Genomic DNA, 26,916 nt, shown 5'->3' on the forward strand with positions numbered 1-26,916 from the left:
TGAAAGTTCAAATCAGTTTTAATATCTCATGGAATGTCTGTTGGTAATTATTACTACTGTTGCACCTCAAACATTTGTTTCCACATTAAAAAAAACATAATCAGCACATAGCCACAACTATCTAACAGACTTGTGTGCTGGTATAAGAAAGCCACATAGCCATCAACAGGTTTGAGATTTCATAGAAATTCACTTCATGAAAGATTACATTTCCAAAAGTACAAAAGCAGAGCTCTGCTGTTCTTCCCACAGTGCATTGAGAGAAATAAGATTCAATCCATGACATTTAAAATCATTATATTTTCATGCTTTCAACTTGCAAATATGGATGTAACTTTTCCAGTTTGATACAGCAGTGGGCCCTTTCTGGTTGGGTGTGCAATATTCCAGTACGTAAATGATGGGTTCCTCAGATATGCAGTATAACAACTTTCAGACCAGACCTACTCAGTAAGTCTGAAGTCTCATCACCTTACAGAGGAACATGACTGAAAAGGTATGACACAGATTCTCCATTGTGGGTCCTGCGTATTGCCTCAGCAAGGATCATCGATATATCAATCACCTGAAAGGAAAGAAACCAGACTAAGTGACTTTGTATTCAATACATTACTCATTCTTTCACATTAAATCCAAACAAAGGTCAATCTTACCCGAACTTTTGAGCAAATAGTCATTTTTTCTTCTTGCGGAATGGTGTTTGTAACAACAATAGCTTCAAAAGCAGCATTGTTTATTCGACTAATGGCAGGGCCAGAGAAGATACCATGAGTAAGGATAGCATAAACTTTGGTAGCACCAGCAGACAGCAATCTGAAGAACAAAACATACACTGGTGACTTAAAAACTGCAGCCACACTACACAAGGTATTGCAAAGATATTTAAAACAAAAAAAAAAATCCATAAGGTTTAACAGACGTGTTTAACATTCTGCATGTTTTGTGTTTGTTACCAGAAATCAAAGCTCACTGTTTACAAACAATGGTGCACTTGCTTTCAGGCAGTGATCAACAAGGTAAATGGTTTATATTTCCACTTTCTTAGCCAGAACCATCACTGCTTCTATTGTCACACGTAAATAACCTGATCAGGGAACCAAATGCAAAATTCTCAAGTTTGTTGATGTCACAAAACTGAGCACGATTGAGAATTGAGAGGTAGCAGCAAGGATGCTTGAAGGTGATTTAGACAAGTTGAGAGAGTAGCACACAAATGGTAGATGCAATACAATGTGGCTAAATGTGAAGTTCTACACTTTAATGTGAAAAACATTTTTAAAAGGGTATTATTTAAATGGTGATACATTGGGAAGTGCAATGTACAACGGCATCGGAGTGCTTTTATACACCAGTCAACTCAAGTAGAACAGGCAAATTATATACTGGTCTTCACTCCAAGAGGATTTGAATTTAGTAGGGGTGCAGTTATACAAGGCATTGGTGAGACCACATCGAGAATACTGCGTGCATTTTAATCTCCCTATATAAGAATGATGAATTTACTGTAGAGTCACTGCAGTAGGACGGTCACTACACTGATACCTGCTCTATGAAAACAGATAGGTTCAATTGGATACTTACTAGAATTTTAGAAGCAGGAGGGGGGACCCGATTGAAATATATACAATTGTAATAGGACTGGACAAACTAGTTGCAGGGAGAATGTTTTCCCCAATTGGGAAATTTAGAATCAGAGGGCAGAGATTAGGATATGGTGTAGACTACTTAAGATCTGGATAAGGAAATATTTCTTTACAGAGTACTGAACCTGTGGAATTCTCTCCCACAGAAGGCTGTCAAAGCAAAGTCACTGAATGTACTTAAGAGAGAGATAGACACATTTCTAGCTTGTGAAGGCATCAAGGGGCCTGGATTGGTAGGAATATGACATTGAGATACAGGATCAGCCTAGTTCTTCCAGAGTGGCATGTCAGAGGAAATCGAATCAGACACCCAATGGCTGATCATAAGAAGCAATCCGTTAGAGTAGTAAGAGAACTTACTAAAATTAAAACCATACTTATTCTGGATTTTCTGAAGTGGTAAGCTGAAATAGTTTAAACACTATTTTAGTATCAGTATTAGTACAACCATTAAGGACAGCTCAAGACTTCAACAGTAGCCCACAAAAGCAGGAGTGACAATTTAACATGAATATAATGTACTTATTTTATTCACTCATTGGATATGGGCATCGCTGGCTGGCATTTATTGCCAGTCACTATTTGCCTTTTAGAAGGTGGTGGTGAACTGCCTTCTTGAACCACTGCAAATCATGTGCTGCAGATTGACCTACAATGCCTTTAAAAGGAGAGAATTCCAAGATTCTGACCCAGTGACAGTGAAGAAATAACGGCATTTCTAAGTGAGGATGGTGAGTTGCTTGGAGGGGAACTTACAGTTGGTGGTATTTCTATGTATCTGCAGCTCTTGTCGTTCTGGATGGAAGTTATCATGGGCTTGGAAGGCTCTGTCTAAGGATCTTTGAATTTCTGCAGCACATCTTACTGTACACACTGCTGCTATTAACTGTCAATGGTGGAGGGAATGGAAGCTTATAGATGTAGCGTTCAATCAAACCGGCTTTGTCTGGGATAGGGGCAAGCTTCAAGTATTGTTGGAGCTGCACTTATCAGGCTACTGGGGGGGGGTATTCCATCTCACTCCTGACAAGTGCCTTGTAGACGGTGGAAAGACTATGGAGAGTCAGGCGGCGAGTTACGCACCATAATATTTCTAGCCTCTGACCTACTCTTCCAGCCACTATATTTATGTGGCAAGTCCAGGCGAGCTGCTGGTCAATGGTAGTGTAGCCCTCAGGATGTTGATTGGGTGAGAATGATGGTAAAACCATTAAATTTCAAAGGAAGTGGTTAGATGGCTTTTTTTTTTAAACTGGAGATGCCTGGTATTTGTGTGGTGCGAATGTTAGGTGCCACTTGTCAGCCCATGCCTGAATATTTTCCAAATCATGTTGCATTTGAACATGGACTACTTCAGTTTCTCAGAACTCAAATACTCAAACATTTTGCAATCATCAGTGAATATCTCCACTTCTGACCTTATGATGGAGGGAAAGTCATTGAAGACGCAGCTGAAAGATGGTTGGGCCTAAGACACTACCCTGGGAACTCCTGCACAGATATCCTGGAGCTGAGATAATTGAACTCTAACCACCATAACCATCTTTCTGTGTACCAGATATGACTCCAGCCAGCAGAGAATTCCTCCCCTTAATACACATTGATTCCAATTTTGCTAGGGCTCCTTGAAGCCACATTCAGTTGAATGCAGCCTTGATGTCATGTGCTGTCACTCTCATCTTCACTCTTCAATTCAGCTTTTTTATCCATGTTTGAACCAAAGCTATATGAGGTCAGGAGCTGAGTGGTCTTGGTGGAATCCAAATCAGATGTCACTGAGTAGATTATTGCAGAGCAGATGCTGTTTCATAGCACTATTGATGACACCTTCCATCCCTTTATTGAGAGTAGTCTGATGGGACAGTAATTGATTGTTTTTTTTTATATATAGTGGAAAATACCTGGGCAATTATCCACATTATCCTCAAAGAATTATCCACATTGTTGAGTTAAGATGCCACTGTTGTAACTGTACTGGAACAGATTGGTTCAGGGGAGTTGCAAGGTCGGTACAGTGGTTAGCATTGCTGCTCACAGCACCAGCGTCCCAGGTTTGAATCTAGCCTCGGTTGACTGTCTTTGTGGAGTTTGCACATTCTCTCCGTGTCTGCGTGGATTTCCTCCAGGTGCTTCGGTTTCCTCCCACAGTCCAAAAATGTGCAGGTCATGTGAATGGGCCATGCTAAATTGCCCGTAGTGTTAGGTGCATTAGTTGGAGGGAAATGGGTCTGGGTGGGTTACTCTTCGGAGGGTCGGTGTGGACTGGTTGGGCTGAAGGGCCTGTTTCCACACTGTAGGGAATCTAGTCTAAAGGTCCAGAGCACAGGCCTTCAGTACTATTGTTGCAATGTTGTCAGGACCCATAGCCTTTGGAGCATCTAGTGCCTCCAACCATTTTATGATATCGTGTGGAGTGGATCAAATTGGCTAAAGACTGGCATCTGTAATGGTGGGGGCCACTGGAGAAGGCTGAGATAGATCATCCACTCAGCACTCTGGCTGAAGATTGCTGTGAATGCTTCAGACTTACCTTGTGCATTCATTCATATTTCTGACTCTATCACTGAGGGATGAAGATATTTGTGGAACCTCCTTAAGTTGTTTAATTGTTTGCTACCATTCACAATTGGGTTTGGGAGGACTGCAGAGCTCACATCTGATCTGCTGGCTTTGGGATTGTTTAGTTCTATCATGTGCTGCTTATGCTGTTTGGCAAGCAATTAGTTCTGCAGTGACATAATGTACCTTTTAGGAGCAAGGAATTGTCCCCATTGGAGTAAATGAGATTTAGAAAGTTCCAGATATAATTCAGTGGAGATTTTTCTGTACTGCCACTTTATAATTTTATAAGTTCCCACAGCACGTTATTAACCAGATACAATTTGGGTAAAGTTTGATTTTAAAAAGTTCTTTCAGCAGAAATGGCCATCACTGACAAAAACAATTCCTAACTGACCTTGAATGGAATAGTTTGAAGTTCTGGAGTTATGTGAAGGCCAGACCGGTAAAGATGGCAAATTTCCTTCCGTAAGGGACATTAATTTCATTTTACTGAGATGAGCTTTTAATTCCAGACTTTATTGAATTAATTTTAATTTCACCATCTGCCACAGTGTGATTTAAACCTGTGCGCTGAAAGCTGGACTATTCCTCTGGAATAATAGTCCAGTGACTATAAAACATATTCCCATTACGATTCCCAGGAAGTTATCTGCATAGGACAGTCACCATGGAAAAGTGTAAAACACTGGGTCCTGTATTTCTTTATAAATTCTACACATTTTATTTTGTTTAAACAAATGATTTGATTTTTCAGCATATCGAGAATCCAGATCTTGCTCCTTTTCCTTCTGTTTAGGATCCATGACGCCACTTTTAGACTCTAGAGATCCATTTTGAAATAAGACAACTTGTCAGGTAAATGCTCATGAACAGTAACTTTAAGGCCTTCCAGTTATGTTTATTCAATTCACAATATGTGTTTTCAATAAATCTTGCCATTTCCTTTCTGTGCAATATGTCCTTTAAGATCAGGGCAGGCTGGGAAGTATATTGAAAGGTAAGTTTCCTGATTATAACATCTTTAGGTTACAACAAATAGCCATACGACCCAAGGTTGCCATGGGGATGAACAGCTTGAGAAGCAAAGGTAACAAGGAAGCCAACTGCAGTAGGGTTGGGTTTTAGCTATGTTCCTGTTTGACAGTTCAGAACACAAATTTTATGAGAGAAAAATTAGCAATGTTCTCTCTTAATGAAACAGCTTTATGTTTGGCAGGTTTTAATTAGATCCTTGTGGCAAAGCAGGTCATTCACAAGAGAATCTGTATTATCTTGTGTCATGTAACTGTAAATTGGACAAGACTCAGTGACAAAACTGAAACAGCAGCAGACACCATCAGACCAATTAAAAAGTTAAAGGGGAAATATCTGGGAACCCATGTGACCAGGGATACCATCTCAGGAATAAGAGGGGGTTTACTTTGTCGGTGGTAATCATGTCCAGGGATTTTGGATAAAATATAGCTGCTGGCGAACATGGTTCAAGGGCTGAAAGAATTTGACGGGAAGAAGGGTCATATCCTACAAAACAAAGCTAGGCTATAAAACAGATTGCTTATGCTACTACATTTTTGCCAAAGCAATGCAAGTAGCTGTAATTATGTCAGGTGTAACTTTGCCATATTAACTATTTAAAGCATATTTATATTATTTAAAATATCCTTCAGCTTTTAATTGCTGTCCGAATTGTGCTGTTTTTAGTTAGTTTGTTGCAGTGAAAGTTTAAAGAATAAAACCTGGTCTATTGGTTTTACTTCCATTGGCATGAGGAATCCTTCATGGGTAAATTAACCTTTTGTTTTACAAATGTGCACAGGCAATGCAGCAGATACCTTTCTTATGCATTTCAAGGTCATATCTCACCAGGAGTATAACAGAGTCAAATCATAAGTGCTATACTTTATCTCTCGTCAGGGGCAATCAAAATGGATTTTGAGAGTCTGAGAAGACTGTTCCTTTTAATAATTATTCAACTCTTCTACTGTGGACTGGACAAACCACTCTCAGGTGCTGTAGTGTCATTAAGAACAGATCCAAACCAAACTCTGATGAAATGCAAGCAAAATTGCAGAGTCTGCTTTGAAATTGATTGAGAACCACGCAAAAGTGCTGAACATGGTGATGGAAAACTAAGAAATGACTATTCCCTTTGTAGAACACATCTTGAAGGTAATGTTCAGGGTTGTGCAGAAGAGAAAGAATGCCACTCTTGATTAGCAGCCTGCTGTCCAAGGAAGAAGGAACATGGTGGTGAAAAACTTTCCTTATTAGAGAGGTGGTCATCAGAATAGGAGAGAAAAAGCATTCAAGTAGTGTGCCAAGGTTAATGTTGCCTAAACGTAAATGATAGATTTGCTGTGATTTTAACAAACACTTTACATATTGATTTTAGACAGCAATCACTTTAATCTCACACACAATGGAAGACAATTCACAGCAATAATGTGGGATCATGCAAAGTTGTTCAATTTGGAAAAATATTTTAATAATTTTAAATTATTATTTAAATGGACAAAGACTACAACATTTTGAAGTACATAGGAACCTAGCCCGTGAGTCACAAAATGTCAGTGTGCAGGTAAAGCAAGTACTTGAAAAGGCTAATAGAAGGATATCCTTAATCATAAGAGGAATTAAACATATAACTTAAGGAAGTTATACTTCAGTTTTTCAGGGCACTGGTGAGACTGTACCTTGAATATTGTACAGACTTTTCTCATTTAAGGATGGATGCCAATAGCAAGTGGTCTACTAGGATGATATCTCGAACGTTGCTTCATGAGTGTATATTGGAACGGCTAGGTTTGCTTTCACTGGAGTTTCAAAGCATGAAGGGTGACACTATTACAGTTTAGAAGATCTACGGTTAGAGTGTGGGATTCTTGTGGGTCAATCCACTTTTACAATTATCAGTCTACCATTTAGAGCAGAGGAGAGTTTTTTGATCAAAGTAAAATGTAAAAAAGATAAATGGAGATCAAAAAACATGCCAATCTCAAAAAAATTGTTCTCGCTCATACTCACTTGGCTAACTAAAATATATTTTAAAAATAGCTCACATTCAAAAACCAGAAATGGATGTGCTCTCCTCAAAAAAGGCACATCACAAAATAATTGAACAAGGGTGCTACGTATGGCAGTCAAACACTTATTTGACCTTAGCTTTAAGCCCTTGAACAAGCTTCAATTCAAGGAAGCAGAAGGTACAACATCTGCTCTGTGGTTTTCCAAATGCTCCTTCTCCCCCCGGCACTGTGTACGCATGCAAACCCAGCATTCTTCACTGGAAAAAATATCGTCTGGGAACCATTTTGCTCATATTTACTTACTTGTCAGCAGCATGACATATTGTCCCACATGTGTCTGCCATGTCATCCACAAGAATGGCCACTCGATCTTTAACATCACCAACGAGCACCATCCTATCTACCTCATTTGCCTTCTTTCTCTCTTTATGGATCAACGCAAATTCAACATTCAACCTATCTGCAATTGATGTTACCCTAAAATGAAAACCACAAAGAAGTGCATTACAGCATCAGTAAGCAAACTGGAACCTCTCAAGATTTAGCAGTTTTCCAGCTGGAAGAAAGGCAGCATTATACAGATCAAACTATGAGACATGTGATGTGAATCAGGAATGTTATTTTTGAATTTGTAATTGAAGACTGCACCCAATACAATTGCTTTTTGGCATCCCTCATTTCTGCGAAATACGAACGATGAAATTATAATTAAAACGCAATTTTCTCCTACACTGGTATATTGTATGGGCTATCTAAATAGCACAACCAGACCAATCAGCAAATTGTATATTAATAACCGGACTCAACCACTCACCTTTTGGCTCCACCTGCATCAGGAGAGACAATTATGGAATTTCTCCACTCTGGAATATTCTCCTTTATCCACTGCAGTACTGCTGGCTCTGCATACAAGTTATCCACAGGTATATCAAAAAAGCCCTGTTCAAGGATGATTAAAGTAATCAGTTTTTGGAAAAAGGCTAAATGTACAGTATTCTTAGCTTCAATGATGTCTCCAAACGCTTATTGATTAAATTTGTTTGGAACAATGGATCTTCCTGCCCACTGAACCCTTTACCTGGAATCTTCAGATTTTGTTTTTCAAGTAATAGCAACAGCAATTTTATAAAAAGTTGATTCATTATGTCAATCAACATTCATTGTTACAACTTTAAATTTTTCAATTATACTTGTTCCAAGCGCTTCTGCAGATAGGAAGTTAACCAATTGAACAATTAAAGCATTTCATCCAAGGTAAATATAAAAAGACAATTCTTTGTTCATGCCATTCAAATGATTCAATTAGAATAAATGGATTAGCAGATATAATTGATACACTAAATGCAATCAATCAATTACCTGTATTTCTACAACTTAAGCAAATCTATTTTGATGAATTTTTTATTCAGGTTCATCACCTTTAAAATACTGAACATACAGAATATGAAAAACACAAAACATGTAGAACTTGATTGAAATTACAGTTACAAATAAAATCAGTGACTCATTTTGCCATTTACACAGACATCTAAATCACATTGCATAATATCCCAACAGCAGCGTATTGGTCAATGTGTCACAAAGCTGGTTACTTTTCTCTAAAAACTGTTCCTTTTCTCAAGGATACTAAGTCCTTGGGTTTTTTTTCAGAGGGGCAATAAACCGCTCTCTGTGCTGATTAGACTGGCTTGGTACAGAGATTAAAGGGTGTTGAGAGGCCTTTTTTATTTGTAGGAGAAAGTGAGGACTGCAGATGCTGGAGATCAGAGCTGAAAATGTGTTGCTGGAAAAGCACAGCAGGTCAGGCAGCATCCAAGGAGGAGAATCGACGTTTCGGCCATGAGCCCTTCATCAGGAATTCTTCTGCTCCTTGGATGCTGCCTGACCTGCTGTGCTTTTCCAGCAACACATTTTCAGCTTTTTTATATGTAATCAGGCCAAAGTGGTCATATTTAGAAGTGACCTGGATAATGAAAGGGGTGGGGTCAGTTCTCTCGCTGAGCAGTTTACTTCAGTCCAGAACTAGCTGGGAGTTCAACAGTGAGCTGTGTGAAAACAAACTCTCTCTCTTTTTGCTTTAACTTCAACCTGTAAGCATCTGTTTCACTTGTTCAAGTGGGTTTGCTTATTGGGACTGTTGTGTATATTCAGATCAGCATAATTTAGTTTAGATAGACTGAGTTGTGTAGGGGTTCTTTATTCTGTTCTTTGCGTTTCATTGTGTAATCTTGTGAATAAATTTTTGTCTGTTTTAAAACCTGGTAGTCAACCTAGCTACCTCACTCCGGGTAATTTTCACTGTGCACTTAACGATACAAATTGCAAAGTTATGGTTTGGACTGCCTGCTTAAGAATGTTGTGCGTGGTCTGGCCTAGTCCATAACAGACGTTTGAAAATTCAGTTCAGTGCATTGTTTTTTTGTCTTCACATCGTGTTCTCTACAAATTTTAGATCGATTTTGGGGGAAGTGGCAGGTATTCATTAAAGAGAATACTTGAGGGAAGACTCTCAATTCATTTTTATGTATTGCACCTGAAGCTCTCCCTGTTTAAGAGGAGGGTTGATTTACACCTACATCGACAACTATTTTTGCCTTTGATAATTAACCACATATGTTGATTTGCACTTTTGAAGAAATCATCCGTTACTAATCAGAGGTCGACCACAATGCTCAAATGGTGCAATGCTCAAAGTCAAATCCCTGTTGTCCCGGTAGCAGACTAAAATGAAACTCTAATAAAGCTCAGCTATCATTTGCAGAATACTCTAATCAGCTTGCACCAACTCACAGAGCATATCAAAAACAAAATGTGACCCTGATTTACCACCCAACAGTGGCATTTGTCAAGTGCTCCTTCAAAATGTGGTTTTCTTTGATCAAGAACAGATTTTTTTTGCAGCGAGTAACTCTTGCTGTTTCCAATTGACGACACAAAATAAACAAATTGTGCAGTTAATTAACAAACATATGGCCAAGAAGAGTTCACACACTGCATCGCGTTAGACCTTTTTCGAAAAATATTGCCTAATAAGAGATATCTTGGCATGGTTAGGTAGTCAATATGAAGTCTAGCTGCTAATACTTGACTAAAATGATGTAATGCTTTATACCAACCTGTATCTGAGAGGCATGCAAATCCATGGTGATGATATGATCTGCTCCAGCAACTGACAACATGTTGGCCACAAGCTTGGCTGAAATTGGGGCACGACTCTAAAAGAAGACAGATGTGAGTCAGATCTCCGACAGCACAAATGCATGAATTCAGCCCAGATAATGTTCCAATCTGTCAGGATTCTTCAGGAACTGGTTAATTCTCCTGTAATAAATCAAGTTGGAGTTACATTGCATTCAATGGAAATCCACATTACTGAACGACACTGTTTCCTGGAATGTGTTATCCCACCTTGGGTCATTAATGCACTCCATCAGAGTCACTGTCAAATATATCTAACCTCAAAAGTACTTTCTAACAATGCAGATTTAGCATCACTGATGGGTTGAACTGAAAATGTATTGACCTATGTTGATTGAGAAGGCATGAAGACAATTACTTGAATGGAAATGGTTAAGGAAAGCCATACACAACAGTGAAATACTCGACCTGAGTGTTGAACTTCATGAAATATAGCATGCTAATGTAGCTATTACTGCAAAATGAGGACTAAGGGCTCAAATCTCTCAAGTGAGGTGACTCACTTTCTGCTTAAAAGCCCAAACTTAGTCACTATCAGCCTGGTCCAACTTATCAGTTTTTCCAGATTTCAAAACAAGTTTCATATTCTGAAGAAAGAACCAATTCCAGCCATCAATTTTTAGTGGCAAGCTGTGATACAGACAACCAATTTGAAGCTGCAATTCTGTGGAACTTCATTTCAGTCACCATTAATAGGGTATTATTCTTGGATTTAGCTTTCTTGACTAACTCATGAAAAATCCTTTGCATTATACAGGAAAGTAAACGTAGGGCAGATTGGTAACAACCAGGAAACTGGAACTCAAGACTTTCAATTGAAGATAGGTTCGGTGCGCAATCTTTTTTACAATACATTTTGTTAAGATTTCCAAGTATCTGCATTTTTGACAAGTCAATTTCAAGCAAGGCATAAACCTACAAGAACAGAACTCAAAAACCAAAAGGAAATTCCTATATCACATACCATGTAAAATACAAACTCATCGTCAATGTGCCTACTCGACAGTGTATATTTCACTCTCCCTCTGGTACGTGAATAATGTCCAAATGAAGACACAATAGCACTGGGGAATGGAATGTTGCCTAATTTTGACTGTTGGCATTGGTAATTTTCAAGTCAAACATACCAGTTATGTGTGGAATAAAGACTTTAACAGTGTATTAAGTCATCCTAAGTCCAACTTTACAGTAATTCTCATGACACTAGAAGAACACTGGACACAACTGCCACTAGTTCAAGGCTAGGCAAGACTAGAGTGTGTCAAAATGGGAACACTTGTGTTATAACTCATTAACAAGAGACTAATCTGTTTTAGTAAACCTAATATGATACAGATTTATAAACTTACTTTAGAATTTAGAAATCCTGATCAAAATATTATAATTAAAACTTAGTAAATGAAGCACTGTAGCACAATTGTGCTAGTTTTTGACTCAGAATTCAGTTAAATATGAGTAAAGCTTAAAAATGGTAATAAGCAGCCAGAAAGATTGACCAAGTATTTTTCACATGCTAGCATGAAGTCCTTGTGCAGCACTTCACTGATTCTCAAAGAGAATTTAGTGTTAACTTCTATTTATTTCACCAAGAGAAACAATCCACTTAATTGAAGAAAATAAAGTAACATTTAAACTGATGTTCAACTCAGTCAATTTGTTGAAAAACATGTAAAATTAGTTTATCCTGTATACCATTTGGACATCCTAGTCTTTTCAACAAGCATAATACAAAGGGTTCTTGTCAATGGTTATTAAATGAGCTGAATTTTCTTTTTAAATATTACAACAGACCAGTTGTATTTGATATCAAAAGGGTCATTTTATTCTATTTTAGGAGTAAATTCGACATCTGAGCTACTCAATTAACTGAAAAATGAGATCTATTAATTCAGAAAACCCGAGAACTGTTGAGAGCCACTGGTAAATGTTGGTGAGATGAATTTGTAAAAGCACAAACCATGGAAACAAATTTTAAACAGTAGTTGGACATAGCAATGTTCCTCAAATGACAATCATTAATATATTTGAACAATTTGTACTTAAGGTTATTTGCTTGAGAAGTTGGAAGTTTACCATTGCAGTTATCAGATTAACAAAATTATACATTTATTTGCATAATTAGGAGAGAGAAGTCCATAAGATGCCTGAAATGTAGGCCATTTAGCCCATCAACTCTGTTCTGCCTGTTCTGATAATCCACAACTCCACTTTCCTGCCTTTTCCCTTACAGCCCTTATTCACTCAGTGATTGAAGATTTGTCTAATTCAGCCTTGAGTATATTTACAACTCAGTCTTGACAACCCTCTGTGGTAAAGAATTCTACAGATTCACACATGCTCTCACAATTTGCATCATGCAAATCAGGCAAGAGAGAAATCTGATTGTCTAAAGTTAAGAAAAAAAACACAAACCCTACTGCGATGAAAAGAATGTTATTTGAGATCACTGGTTATCCACTAGGATGTACTTCAAATGATTTTAGGTCAAAATGCTTGACACTGAATTGCACAAATCAAAACACTAACTTTCTGATGTCAATTCTAACAGATGAACACAATGCAAACATTAACCTGCATAAAACTGTCATTACCAATAATTAATGCTATTTGCATTACGCATGAATGGACTAGGTGATTTTAAAATATCAACCAGTTTAATAATTTGTACCCGAGAGTTAACCAAATTTTAAGGGAAGAATTCAGCCTGAATTTCCATGTGAATCATTAACTAAAACAAGATAATCTTCAAAACTCAACAGCAGGTTATAGTCCAACAGGTTTATTTGGTAGCACTAGCTTTTGGAACACTGCTCCATCAGGTGGTTGTGGAGTATAAGATCGTAAGACACAGAATTTATCACAAATGTTTAAAGTGCGATGTAAATGAAATTACATATTGAAAAAGATCTGGATTATTTGTTAACTCTCATCTTTCAAAATGAACATGTTGGTTTCAGTTCTTTTGTATGTAGAGTCATAGATGTATAGCATGGAAACAGACCCTTCAGTCTAACACAGCCGTGCTGACTCAATCTAGCCCCCCCTGCCAGCACCCAGCCCATATCCCTCCAAACCCTTCCTATTCATATACCCATCCAAATACTTCTTAAATCTTGCAATTGTACCAGCCTCCATTACTTCCTCTGGCAACTCATTTCATACGCATACCACCCGCTGCATGAGAAAGTTGCCCCTGAGGTGCCTTCCATATCTTTCCTCTCACCCTAAACCTATGCCCTCTAGTTCTGGACTCCCCCACCCCAAGGAAAAGACGTTGCCTATTTATCCTGTCCATGCCCCTCATAATTTTGTAAACATCGAAAAGGTCACCCCTCAGCCTCTGACACTCCATGGAAAACAGCCTCAGCCTGTTCAGCCTCTCCCTAAAGCTCAAATCCTCCAACCCTGGCAACATCCTTGTAAACCTTTTCTGAACCCTTTCAAGTTTCGTAACATCCCTCTGATAGGAAGGAGACCAGAATTGCATGCAATATTCCAACAGTGGCCTAACCAATCTCTTGTACAGCCACAACATGACATCCCAACTCCTGTACTCAATACTCTGACAAATAAAAAAAGTATACCAAACTCCTTCTTCACTATCCTATTGACCTGCGACTCTACTTTCAAGGAGCTATGAACCTGCACTCCAAGGTCTCTTTGTTCAGCAACGCTCCCTAGGACCCTACCATTAAGTGTATAAGTCCTAAGATGTGCTTTCCCAAAATGCAGCACCTCGCATTTATCTGAATTAAACTCCATATGCCACTTCTCAGCCCACTGGCCCATCTGATCAAGATCCTGATGTAATCTAACGTAACCTTCTTCGTTGTCCACTACATCTCCAATTTTGGTGTCATCAGCAAACTTACTGACTGTATCTCTTATGCTCGCATCCAAATCATTTATGTAAATGACAAAAAGTAGAGGACCAGCACCGATCCTTGTGGCACTCCACTGGTCACAGGCCTCCAGTCTGGAAAAACAAGCCTCCACAACAAGCACCCTCCGTCTTCTACCTTTGAGCCAGTTCTTATCCAAATGGCTAGTTCTCCCTGTATCCCATGAAATTTAACCTTGCTAATCAATCAGTCTCCCATGGGGAATCTTGTTGAACACCTTTCTGAAGTCCATATAGATCACATCTGCCACTCTGCACTCATCAACCCTCTTTGTTACTTCTTCAAAAAACTCAATCAAGTTTCTGAGACATGATTTCCCATGTTGACTATCCTTAATCAGTTCTTGCCTCCCGAATACACATACATCATGTCCCTCAGGATTCCCTCCAACAACTTGCCCACCACCGACGTCAGGCTCACTGGTCAATATCTCCCTGGCTGGTCTTTACCGCCTTTCTTAATCAGTGGCACCACGTTAGCCAACCTCCAGTTTTCTGGCACCTCACGCGTGACTATCGATAATACAAATATCTCAACAAGAGGCCCAGCAATCACTTCGCTAGCTTCCCACAAAGTTCTAAGGTACACCTGATCAGGTCCTGGGGATTTATCCACCTTTAAGCGTTTTAAGACATCCAGCACTTCCTTCTCTGTAATGTTGACATTTTGCAAGGTGTCACCATCTATTTCCCTACTTTCTATATCTTCCATATCCTTTTCCACAGTAAATACTGATGCAAAATACTCGTTTAGTATCTCCCCAGTTTTCTGCGGCTCCAAAGAAAGGCCACCTTGCTGATCTTTGAGAGGCCCTATTCTCTCCCTAGTTACCCTTTTGTCCTTAATATATTTGTAAAAACCCTTTGGATTCTCCTTAATTCCATTTGCCACAACTATTTCATGTCCCCCAATTAGCTTTTGAAAGTTCTTGCCTAATACCGTCAAAATTTGCCTTTCTCCAATTTAGAACTTCAACTTTTAGATCTGGTCTATCCTTTTCCATCACTATTTTAAATCTAATGGAATTATGGTCGCTGAACCAAAAGTGCTCCCCCACTGACACCTCAGTCACCTGCCTTGCCTTATTTCCCAAGAGTAGGTAAAGTTTTGCAACTTCTCTAGTAGGTACATCCACATACTGAAACAGACCATTTTCTTGTACACACTTAAATTCCTCTCCATCTAAACCTTTAACACTATGGCAGTCCCAGTCGATGTTTGGAAAGTTAAAATCCCCGACCATAACCACCTTATTATTCTCACAGATAGCCGAGATCTCCTTACAAGTTTGTTTCTCAATTTCCCTCTGACTATTAGGGGGTCTATAATACAATCACAATAAGGTGCTCATTCCTTTCTTATTTCTCAGTTCCTCCCAAATAACTTCCCTGGATGTATTCCAGGAATATCCTCCCTCAGCACAGCTGTAATGCTATCCCTTATCAAAAACGCCACTCCCCTCCTCTCTTGCCTCCCTTTCGCTCCTTCCTGTAGCATTTGTATCCTGGAACATTAAGCTGCCAGATCTGCCCATCCCTGAGCCATTTTCTGTAATTGCTATGATATCCCAGTCCCATGTTCCTAACCATGCCCTGAGTTCATCTGCCTTCCCTGTTGGGCCCCTTGCATTGAAATAAATGCAGTTTAATTTATTAGTGCTACCTTGTCCCTGCCTGCCCTGACTGTTTGACTCGCTTCCGTTCTCAACTGTACCGGTCTCAGATTGATCTCTTTCCTCACTATCTCCCTGGGTCCCACCCTCCAAGCAGCTGTAGCAAATTTCCCTGCCAGTATATTAGTCCCCTTCCAATTTAGGTGCAAACCATCCTTGTTCAGGTCACTTCTACCACAAAAGAGATTCCAATGATCAAAAAATTTGATCCATACACCAGCTCCTCGGCCATGCATTCATCTGCTCTACCCTCCTATTCCTGCCTTCACTAACTCGTAGCACTGGGAGTAATCCAGGTATTACTACTCTTGAGGACCTCCTTTTAAATTCCTGCCTAACTCTCTAATCTCGTTTCACAATCTCAACCGTTTCCCTTCCTACGTGGTTGGTTCCAATATGGACAATGACCTCTTGCTGGCCCCTCTCCCCCTTAAGAACATTCTGCATCCTGTCTGAGACATCCTTGACCCTAGCACCAGGAAGACAACACACCATTCTGATTTTTCGCTGTTGGCCACAGAAACGTCTTTCTGTACCTCGGACTGGAGAGTCCCATAACACAATTGATCTCTTGGAACCCGACGTACCCCTCGTTGCATTAGAGCTATGTTCGTGCTATGTTCCCCTGAGAATCCAGCATCCCCTACATTTTCCAGAGAGAAAAAAAAAATTGCAGAACTTTTTAAAAGTTACATTCTCAAGGGAACTTTAACAATAGGTTTGCCCAGGTAATGCATTTAAGGTGTGAGCTTGCCCTGCGTGAGACTATTTGTGCCCTAATGTTCAGACTGATTCTAACCAAAAGAACTGATTTACAGAATCTTTCACGGACTCACGGAGTTTTTGAGCAAAATAAAATGTAATTCTGCATTTACACATTCACCCCTCAGACTTATATGCATGGCTGCACGTGTGTATGTGCCTATGGGGGCGTGGGGGGAGTGTATCTGTGTGTCTGTGTACCCAACAAACCACTTCAGTAAAACAGAAGTCATCTCAACTACTTGGGTTACACTTTAATCCTTTCAAAGATGAACTATAAACAGCCCCTTTGAGCACCAAGTTTCCCAAACTAAACTAGTCCCACTTGCCTGCATTTGGCCCATGTCCCTCCAAACCTTTGCTATTCCTGTACTTATCCAAATGTCTTTTACATGTAACCGTACCTGCATCCATCACTTCCTCTGGCAGTTCATTCCACACACTAAACACCATAGTTTGAAGAAGTTGCCACTTAGGTCTGTTTTAAATCTTTCTCCTCTCACCTTAAAAAAATGCCCCCTAGTTTTGGACTGAAGCAGAATTAGCGTATGCACACTGTAGGCAGTTACCTCAATAAATATCATACAAGTTTAAAAGCATTTTCCTCCTAATGAACAGGGGTGGAAAGGAGTGGGTCAAGGTGAGATCACCAGATTTGACAATACAAATTATCATTATCAAAGTTTATTGATAGCGCCTCAGTGACAAAAACATAAACAAGCAAATAGTTTTTTATTTTATCCAAACAATTCTCCTCTAAATTGGGTAATCTTGACACAGATATAGAGGATGTTGGCTTTGACAGCTCAAATCATCTATCACTTATTTGTTCACATTACTTTCCAAAAGTATGGTCTAACTACACGGAGGAAAATAGTTGTTTTAGAAATTTACCAGAAATCAAATGCCTTGAAAGCAAATTTCACATCAGACAGAGACGACATGAACTGGTGAAAGATTTAAGCTAAGGTCATTGTGACTGAAGTATGCAGTGGTTGGAGAGATGCTATTGAACATTTCCACAGACTTTGAGACAGACAAGTAGCAGAATACATAACTAGATTGTGACTGTCCAAACTCATTTCATGTAGAATCAGAGTAGCAGAAAAATTCACATCAGTCAGGTTGTCTCTCGCATCAGATTCCGGAGGTGAAGGGTCTAGATTTAACACAGCCTTTTACTTGTCACAAAAGTCAGTGGCTATTACTCATGTTATACCTATTTTTCAATATTAATTGAGTTAATCTTCAAGGAATCTTTCAGAGTCAGAGTCAATCTGTAGAGGTAAACTAATTATTCCCTCCTCACTGGGAGACAGCCATCATACTTTATATAGTTTCTAACTTGCTTCTGAAAGAAAATTGTTCCTATTCATGAATTGCAAACAGTTTCCAGTCAAGACTTGCACCCTCAACATTCCCTTCCCTCTAACCTCCACAGTTACCCCTAAATAGTTGCATCAGGTTACCATGCAATCAGAAAGAATAACAGTTCATACAAACAGGATCCAAGACACCAAAAGCAAAAGATTGGTGTGTAAATATTGGTTCACTTATTGACTGTGGAGCAGGCCAACGTCAGAAATACCATGACAGCAACTAATGTTATAGCGCAATGAATGTGATAAACATTTAAAATGAATTAGCCAACAGTGCTCTGGTACGTATATCGGTATCTGAACAGATTGTTTCCAACTTGTAAAAAGTCTACTTTTTCAAAAAAAAAACCAAAAGGTATTGTGCAAATATTAACTCTAATATTGGCAGTATAAAAAAAAACTGAAAAATGTTGACAGAAGAGCAATGACCAAATATACTAACAGGAAAACAAAGTTTGAGATGAAAAGCACAGACTACCCAAGATCTTTGTAATACGTACATTCAAGTAGTAAGATTATACTTCAGCATCACAGGGCATTGGTGAGACCACATTGGGGGTACAGTTTACAGTATTATATCTTTGTAAATCTTTACTTAAGGAAGAATGGATTTGTGTTGGAAGCAGTTCAGAGGTTCAATTGATCTGCAATAGGAAGGGTGTTCTGAAACCTGAGGGGATGCGGAAAAGATTTACAAGGATGTCGCTGGGGTTGGAAGGTTTGAGCTATAGTGAGAGGCTGACAAGGCTGGGCTATTTTGCCTAGAAGTCGAGGGGTGATCTTCATAGAGGTTTATCAAATCATGAGGGGCATGGATAGGGTGAATAGCCAAGGTCTTTTCCCCAGGATAGAGGAGTCCAAAACTAGAGGGCATAGGTTTAAGGTGAGAGGGGCAAGATATAAAAGAGACCTAAAGAGGCAACATTTTTTACACAGTGGGTGGTGCATGTATGGAATGAGCTGCCAGAGGAAGTGGTGGAGGTGGTATAATTACATGATAGTTACATGAATTGAAAGGATGTAGAGGGATATGGGTGAAATGCTGACAAATGGGACTAGATTATTTTAGGATGTCTGGTCAGCGTGGATGAGTTGGACCGAAGGGTCTGTTTTTGTGCTGTACATCTCTATGACTGACTAGAATAGTATGGAAATCTGGTTGGCATGCAGGAGTTGGACAGAAGGTCTTTTCCTTGCTGTATGATTCTGGCTCTGACTAATATCTGAAGATGGCATGTTATCTTGTGAAGAAGGCGAGGCTTGTATCCTATGGAGTTTCATAGACTGACAGATGGCTTGATTAAGGAAAAGAATAGGTTCTTGGTAAGCAAGGGGTGAATAGGGTTAGGCAGGAATGTAGATGAGGTAACAATGGTTCGAACACATGGACTCCTTTCCATTCAAAACCTATATATCGTATGTATGAACAGGAATGGAAGGTTATACAGGAACTGTATACATTATTAGTTTAGCCATAACATGAATACTGTGAACAGTTCTGATCACCTCATCAGAGAAAGGATGTAATTACATTCGAGAAAGTGCAGAAATGAACTGTGAGGATGTTGTCTTGACTCTGAAAATATAACCAAAGAAACAGTGGCTCAGTGGTTAGCACTGCTGTCTCACAGGGCCAGGGACCCGGGTTCGATTCCAGCATTGGGCGACTATCAGTGTTGATTTTGCACAAATCTCTGTGTCTGTGTGGGTTTTCTCCGGGTGCTCTGGTTTCCTCCCACAATCCAAAGGTGTGTAGGTTAGGTGAATTGGTCATGCTAAATTGCCCACAGTATTCAGGTATGCATAGGTTAGGTTCATTAGTCAGGGTAAATGTAGAGTAATAGAGTAGGGGAATGGGTCTGGGTGGGATACTCTTCAGAGGGTCAGTGTGGACTTGTTGGGCCAAATGGCCTGTTTCCACACTGTAGGGATTCTGTGATTCTAAGAAAGATTGGATACATTGGGGTTGTCCACCTTGGAACAAAGAGTTTTGTGGTATTTAAGGTTGTGAGGGCATATTTATCTTTTTAACAATGTCAGCGACTAAGAAGCATAAACTTAAACTGTTTGCTAAAAATATTAGAGGGATAGTAGTAATAGTAATAACCAGAGTAATAACTTTTTTCTCTAGAGGGTGGTTGGGGTCTCGAACTAATTTCGTGAAACAGCAATAGATGTGGAAACCCTCAACCGATTTTAAAGCAACTGCCTAGATATGAACCCTAACTGTAGTCCTTTCACATGGAAGACAAAATATGAAAGTGGGATTAGGCGGACGGATTCAGTTCTCAGTTTGTGCAGAAAGGATGGGGCAAATTCTGTACTGCAATTTTCACAAAATTCTGAACAGCATTTCAAAAACATGCTTTGGAAATATTCTTTACCAAAAACTATTTTAAAACAATTATCTTGATGAATAAAAGGCACACAATCTCAACAGGATATTCAGGAATTTGTAAAAAAAAAAGTCCAAGAATTGCCATTCGTGAGTTGCCAGATCAAAATCATAATCTCTCCCCATAAAATGTTTTCAATTATACTTCACGTAGGCACACTTTTTCCCCATAAATGAAATGAACCGCAACTATTTTAATTGAACCTGTTATTGTTCTACTACATATTTGTTCTATGAATCATATTGTGCATCAGTTTCCTCTCATCTCTCCTACAATCCAACAAGAAACAACCAACCAAAAAACTCTGTTACCTTGTCTTTTTTGTCTTGTCGGGCGTAGGGAAAACAAGGAATAACTGCAGTGACTCGAGAGGATGATGCAAATTTGCAGGCATTGATCATGATTAACAGCTCTATCAAATTATCATTGATTTCCCCACAGCCACTTTGGATTATGTATACATCTTCTCCTCGCACACTCTCCCCAATTTCCACACTGCAAAACAAATCAAAATGGATGAGTTATTACTTTAAGAAAGCTCCACAAAAGAGATTAAAAACACTATTCATATTCCAGATAAGTGCTGTTGAGAGGTCAATGCTTTGTCAGGTATTTGGACTAAAAAATGCAGTTTAAAACAAGGTAAAATGGAGCAGGTGACTTCCTACAATTTGTGCTAAGTGTATATCAATGTGACTTGGCTGCCCAGGGAACTGGGGCTCAGGTCACGTTCTATTAGAACCAAAATGCCAGCTTTCACACCCGAAAGAATATGCAATGGAAGAAAGTGAAACAGAAGCCAATGCCAGCACAATGGAAAAAAAACTGTTCTCTGTTAGCCACCACACAGAATGCTGGTATCAGCATTTCTCAAGTCAAAGAGTATAAATTTAAGGATGCTGGAAACTTTGCCTGGCCAGAAATCTTCATCACTGGAGTTGACCTTGCTGCTGAAAATCATTTCAAGGATTCCCAGAAGACCAAGTGAATCAATTTCTAGTGAATGCTGGACTTTACAATTCAGTGAAACAAGGAGGAGGAGGGAGCCTCTTGGAAGCTGGGAGAAACTTCAAACTGAATCCTGCAAAGACCCAGATTCTGTCGAAAGCACACCAAGGCGGCAGTTTTGGGGATGACCCAGGAAGTGGTAGTGGTTTTGCCATGTTAAGGAGTGGAGGAGGGATGACAATATATTTTGTTATTAGTTAATATCAGTCCCAGGCACGGTTCCCCAATTTGTCACAGTTCCAAACTCTTAAGGTTCCAAGTAAGGAGGGGGGGAACAAACTAGCTCCCATTCTTAAAATGCCCCCCCAAATTATTGTGAGATCCCTGAACTGATCCCCTGGAATGTAAATACCATTTCATAAATGAATTGGTCTCTGCATGAATGCTATTGCTACCTATAAATAAAGTAGCTTGTTCCATAACTATTGCCACTTAAGATGTTTAACCTATCAGATACCTAGATCAGGTTAAACAACCTGAAGTTAATGCTCAAAGATGGGTGCCAGCTACACTGCATGATTTTATGAAAGTTAAAAATGTTGTATGGACAAGGAATATCTTCACTGCAACTATGTACCGGGCTTTCAAAAAAAAAAATTATAGCTCTGTCTGAAACTAAAACTGCCTGAAAGGAAAACCAAACGGCTGACGTTCACATCTTCTGAATGAAGTAACTTAGCTTTACTGTGAAGAATGTTTCCCAGCATTCCATAAGTGGGATATAATAAATACGTTGTGTTGCTTCATACAGTATTTTAAATTTAGAACTTCTGCTAGATTTTCCAATGACTTAGGATTCTTCATGAAACAAACGGAATATTAACTTAGAGAGCAGACTTGCTCTGGTTGAAAAATTAAAAGTGGAGTCTGAGGATTTTTGCATCATTTGGTCACTAAACCAAGACAATTTTTTTTAAGCATCAAAAAGCCACTCAACGATAAGTTTATTAAACAGACTCAGTGTAGTAAAAATTACTTTTTTAGCAACTCAAATTCTCAGGTGTAAGTACACTTAATCCAACCAAGAAATGGAAAGGGGGGGGGGGGGGAAGAGAACATGGCTAGGTATTCCACACCCAATTATCATAAATTACGTACAGCACCTTCACCAAAATAAAGCATTCCAAAGCACTTCACAGGAAGATTACAAAACAAAGTATTATGTTGAGTCACACAAAGAGATATAACCTACATGGCCTGGAGCTTGCTGAAGGAGGTAAGCTTTAAAAAGTGGAATGTAGAGTGGCCTAGAGGTGTAAGCAGGGTATTCCAGAGCTTGGAGCCAAAAACTGAGCGTGCAGCGATTAAAATTAGAGATGGCAAGAAGCTCAAATTGAGTGCAGATATCTCAGAGGGCTGAGAAGCTGGAGGAGACAGGTAGAGTCAAGACCACAAAAGGGATTTGAAAGTAAGGATAGCATTTTAAAGCCAAGATGTTGCATGATCAGGATCCAAGGAAGGTCAGTGAGCAACAGGGTAATAGGGGAATGGGATTTCTGAGAGTTAAGGCATGGCCAGCACAGCTTTAGATAACTTCAAATCTGTAAGCGGTAGAATGTGGGAGATCTGCCAGACGTACATTGGAATAGCATAGAGCAGTAGTAATGAAGGCATGAATGAAGCTTTCAGTTACATAATGAAACAAAGCAAATGTCGGGCCATATTATAAAAGATACAATTGGTTGTTTTAGCCATAGAACAAATAGAAGGTTAAAAGCTCGCCTGGAGATGAAATATGATACTAAAAATATAAACAAGCAATCTGATTTAAGATCAGATTATTGCCAGGAAGATTAATGGAGTCTGTAGCTAGGGAACAGCATTGGAGAGATTTAAATTACACACAAAATTTAGGTTCAGTTACAGAATGGAAGGGGCACAGCATGATTGTAATGACACCATTCAACTTAAAGACTTTCAAGGAAGGGATTACAGTTTAGAATAGTCTATTTTATTTTCGGTCTGCTTTTTTTCCATTTGCAGTTATAGAGTTAATATGAACAAAAAGGTAAAAACCAATAAAGCTCCTCCTCTGCCACAGTTCTTCTACATTTGCAAACAGGACAGAGAGCACAGGAACACTTGTGGATTAACGACTTTCTTGGAGGATCAGCAATGACCTGATGCATTAAGCAGTCTTCTCTGCACTGTAACAATTCTATGATGTTTCATCAATGTTCTGCAGAAATAACAATGCCACATTCACAAAAGCTACAATCCCAGGGAGAACTTCACTAATGGTGAAATATTAGCTTGAACTAAATGGGGTCTTGCCACCTAATATTTCTAGTTGGCCAATACCAAACTTACTATGCCCAAACAGAGGCAGCTTTCTATGAATTACTAAAATTTCTAATGTAGGATGCGGGCTGTGCCAGTATTTGATGCCCATCCTTAAATGCTCTTGAACTGATATGTCTACAAGCCTCAAAAATAGATTAGTGAATCAGAGATTTTCACCACAAGTTTTTTATATTCCAGATGTTGCTGAATCCAGATTTCACTGCATTTTTTCAGTGAGATTTGAAAGTATGCCTCCAGAACATTATCAGTCAAATGACATTACCACTACTCCACTACGTCTCCTTATTTGCCACACCATAAGATGAGTTATCAAATTGAGATTTGGCTCTTCACGCAGTTCACCTACCCTCACAGTCCTGGTTTGATAGAGGCCTATTTTATATATTGACCGTCGTTGGTTTGTAGTGAATTAGTCACCATATACTCCAATTTTTATTACGTGATTATGTAAATATCACAAATCACTGACTCCTGTCATAATCTGTCAACCAAACCAGTAACCACTAAAGAATAAAACGTAAATTGTTCTTGCCTTATGACAGAAAATTGAGGTAACAAAGTTAGAAATAAAAATAAGTAACTGTGCATGTTGCCAGAAGTAACCAAGGTCAGATTACCCTACAAAACCAGATTTGAATATTCCCACCACGGACTTATGCCTCTGCTGTGTCTCCCAAGCAGCAAAGTTTATTTTAAGCAACAACAAAACAAAACCACAACTGGCTGGAGAAATGAAATCTCTCATCAGTCAACTGCTTTCAGTGACATTTTGCAGCACTCCTCAAAACTTACCAAGCTTGGTTTTAATTATATGTAGTTGAATCATAGCACAGTATGTAGAACAAATTGATAATTGGTATTCGGTCAGAACTTTCCTTTTTCACGAGTTTCAACTTAACCAGCCACTAATTAGTTTCACATGGATTTTCATTCATTCTAACTGGGTTCTGAACAGACGTCCTTTCAGAGAATAGCAGTTCTGGAATCTAACCTCGACCATTCGGAATCATATAAAACATGCTGACGGCCCGGTACATGACAGAATCTAGCCCAGGTGAGATATAGGTTGATGTCAATCACAAATTTGCAGAGATATGCAAGCCATAATCTTTGAACTACTGTACATACAGCCCAGCCGTTCTATCCCACTTATGATGCTTATTCATTATTCATGATGTTTACATTTTGTGGGCCAAAGATTTGGAAACGATTTATTGGAATGCATTTATCAGAACTGTCACTTTAATACCACAACCTATTAGTAATGAAAACATATAGGGACCAGGAAATTTTATAGCATGTTTACCTTCCAAGAGGGCCAAATACCAAATGTAGGCCATAAAAACAGGAAGCTTGACCACTCAGTCTTATCGCACTGTCACAACAGTGCAGCTGTCATTTAAAGCAGAATACCATGTTTACGTCACGAACATGACATCCCCGTAACTGAATCTCAAACTTTGCACCAGCTTGTATATTCAGTCCTCATTGTCCACTTATTTGTTACCTGTGGATTCGCATACTCAGAGGTCGGACCCAGACCCCATTTTCATTTCACCATATTGTCTAGTTCAGTCTGCCTTTGCAAAACAAAGGACTACAATTGGTTTACCAAGGAGTGGTATCTGTTTTTGTTAAACCACAGGAAGTCCTTGTCCCATCCCTCATGGATAACAGGCTTGAGCTTAGAGATAAAAAATATAAATTTCACCCATCACACCAGTGCACTGCATCCTTCTGTCCAAGACAAAATTTGTATCCAGTAACTAAAATCAGTAACTGCTCACCAGCCAGAGACAGTCAAAAAGTACAAAATTAAGCAATGTTACTTAATCATAGCATTTAGTGGCATCTCCATTGGTCATGACATTTCTTTTGCAGCTACTGGACAGAGAAGATCATGTAAATTGCAGCTTTTCCAGTTCTGAAAGCAAAGACTCTGCAATCAAACTAGGCTAACACGAGCACATACTCTTCATACTGTGATTAGGAAGGAGATGTCTCAATAGTTTGTCACAGGCACTAAGCTTGCCCTTGTTCCTTTTCAGGGTCATAATCCTTGTGACACATCCATGATATGACCACCTCCCTCCAGAGACTGAAGTTTGTCTAAGTTTGTAGGAGTGCAGGTTTCCATGTTTGATACATTCAGGCAGTATAACGTTAGCACCAGGCTCTTTGCTCATTGTAAGTTAAATACCATTAAGGATTTGGCACCTATCTCTGCCATGACATGCTTCCTTGGTGAAGGAGTTCCACAAAAAGTAAAACTCAAAGTAGTGTGCCACCATCTGTCCAACTGTGTATGGCATTTGGGGACAGCTTCCTTATCTTTGTTTTTGATAGCCAAATTCTTTGATGAACGTTGATTTCATTTCTTCAGAATTTCCTCTAGCATTTCCTTGGTTGAAAGGTATTTGGATATTCTGGTAATATTTTAACCAATATTCTTGGGGTACTACTTAATAGTTTGTTCACTTTACGTAGCTTAATGCAGAGTCATCTTGCATGGATCTCTGTCAATTAATTGAGTGTATTGCGTGGCTTTCAGGTTCCATCATTGTGTGCCAGCCTTGAACCATTTACATTTTTCCACTCTTGCTCAGAGACTGCCTGCTCAACTGAGCCAAGGAAATGATTTTCAAAACTAGGTAGCTAATATGGCTGATGGCATTCTGCTTACAATGAAAAGCTTCAAGGATTGCATCCGAAACCTACTGTACACAAGGGAATGATCTGTACCAGTTGGTCTTATGATAGCTGAGATTGAGAATGTGGTTCTGACTCACATCCAGTATCCAATTGGTTTAAATGTCTTGATCTTGAATGTCTCCAGGACACACAGCACCATAGTATGTTCTGAAGGAGGTGCAAGTAACAGAAAGCTCATGGTAGCAGCAAACCTCAACTAATATCTGTCCCTTCCCAGGCCACAATATTAGAGATAGGATGGGCATGTCTTTGTACCACTCATGTTGTAGTGCAGTTGACTTTTAATCACTCTCTGAAATAGCCTAGTAAGCCACTGAGCTCAAGGTCATGCTAGCAATGCCTATATCTATGA

General features: G+C 39.2%; 1 protein-coding gene across 1 annotated transcript; it reads right to left on the reverse strand.

Moving 5' to 3' along the window:
* LOC122555490 (ribose-phosphate pyrophosphokinase 2-like) lies at nt 1-26,742 on the reverse strand. The gene is made up of 7 exons (XM_043701515.1): nt 26,642-26,742; nt 20,852-21,035; nt 10,348-10,446; nt 8,046-8,170; nt 7,535-7,708; nt 654-813; nt 1-565 (listed from the first exon to the last, which is right to left on the reverse strand). Exons 1-7 carry the CDS (start codon nt 26,740-26,742, stop codon nt 473-475), a joined length of 936 nt encoding a protein of 311 aa, XP_043557450.1. The 3' UTR covers nt 1-472.
* Between the last annotated feature and the right edge of the window lie 174 nt (nt 26,743-26,916).

The sequence above is a fragment of the Chiloscyllium plagiosum genome, chromosome 12 (genome assembly GCF_004010195.1).
Source record: "Chiloscyllium plagiosum isolate BGI_BamShark_2017 chromosome 12, ASM401019v2, whole genome shotgun sequence".
Lineage (NCBI taxonomy): Eukaryota > Metazoa > Chordata > Chondrichthyes > Orectolobiformes > Hemiscylliidae > Chiloscyllium > Chiloscyllium plagiosum.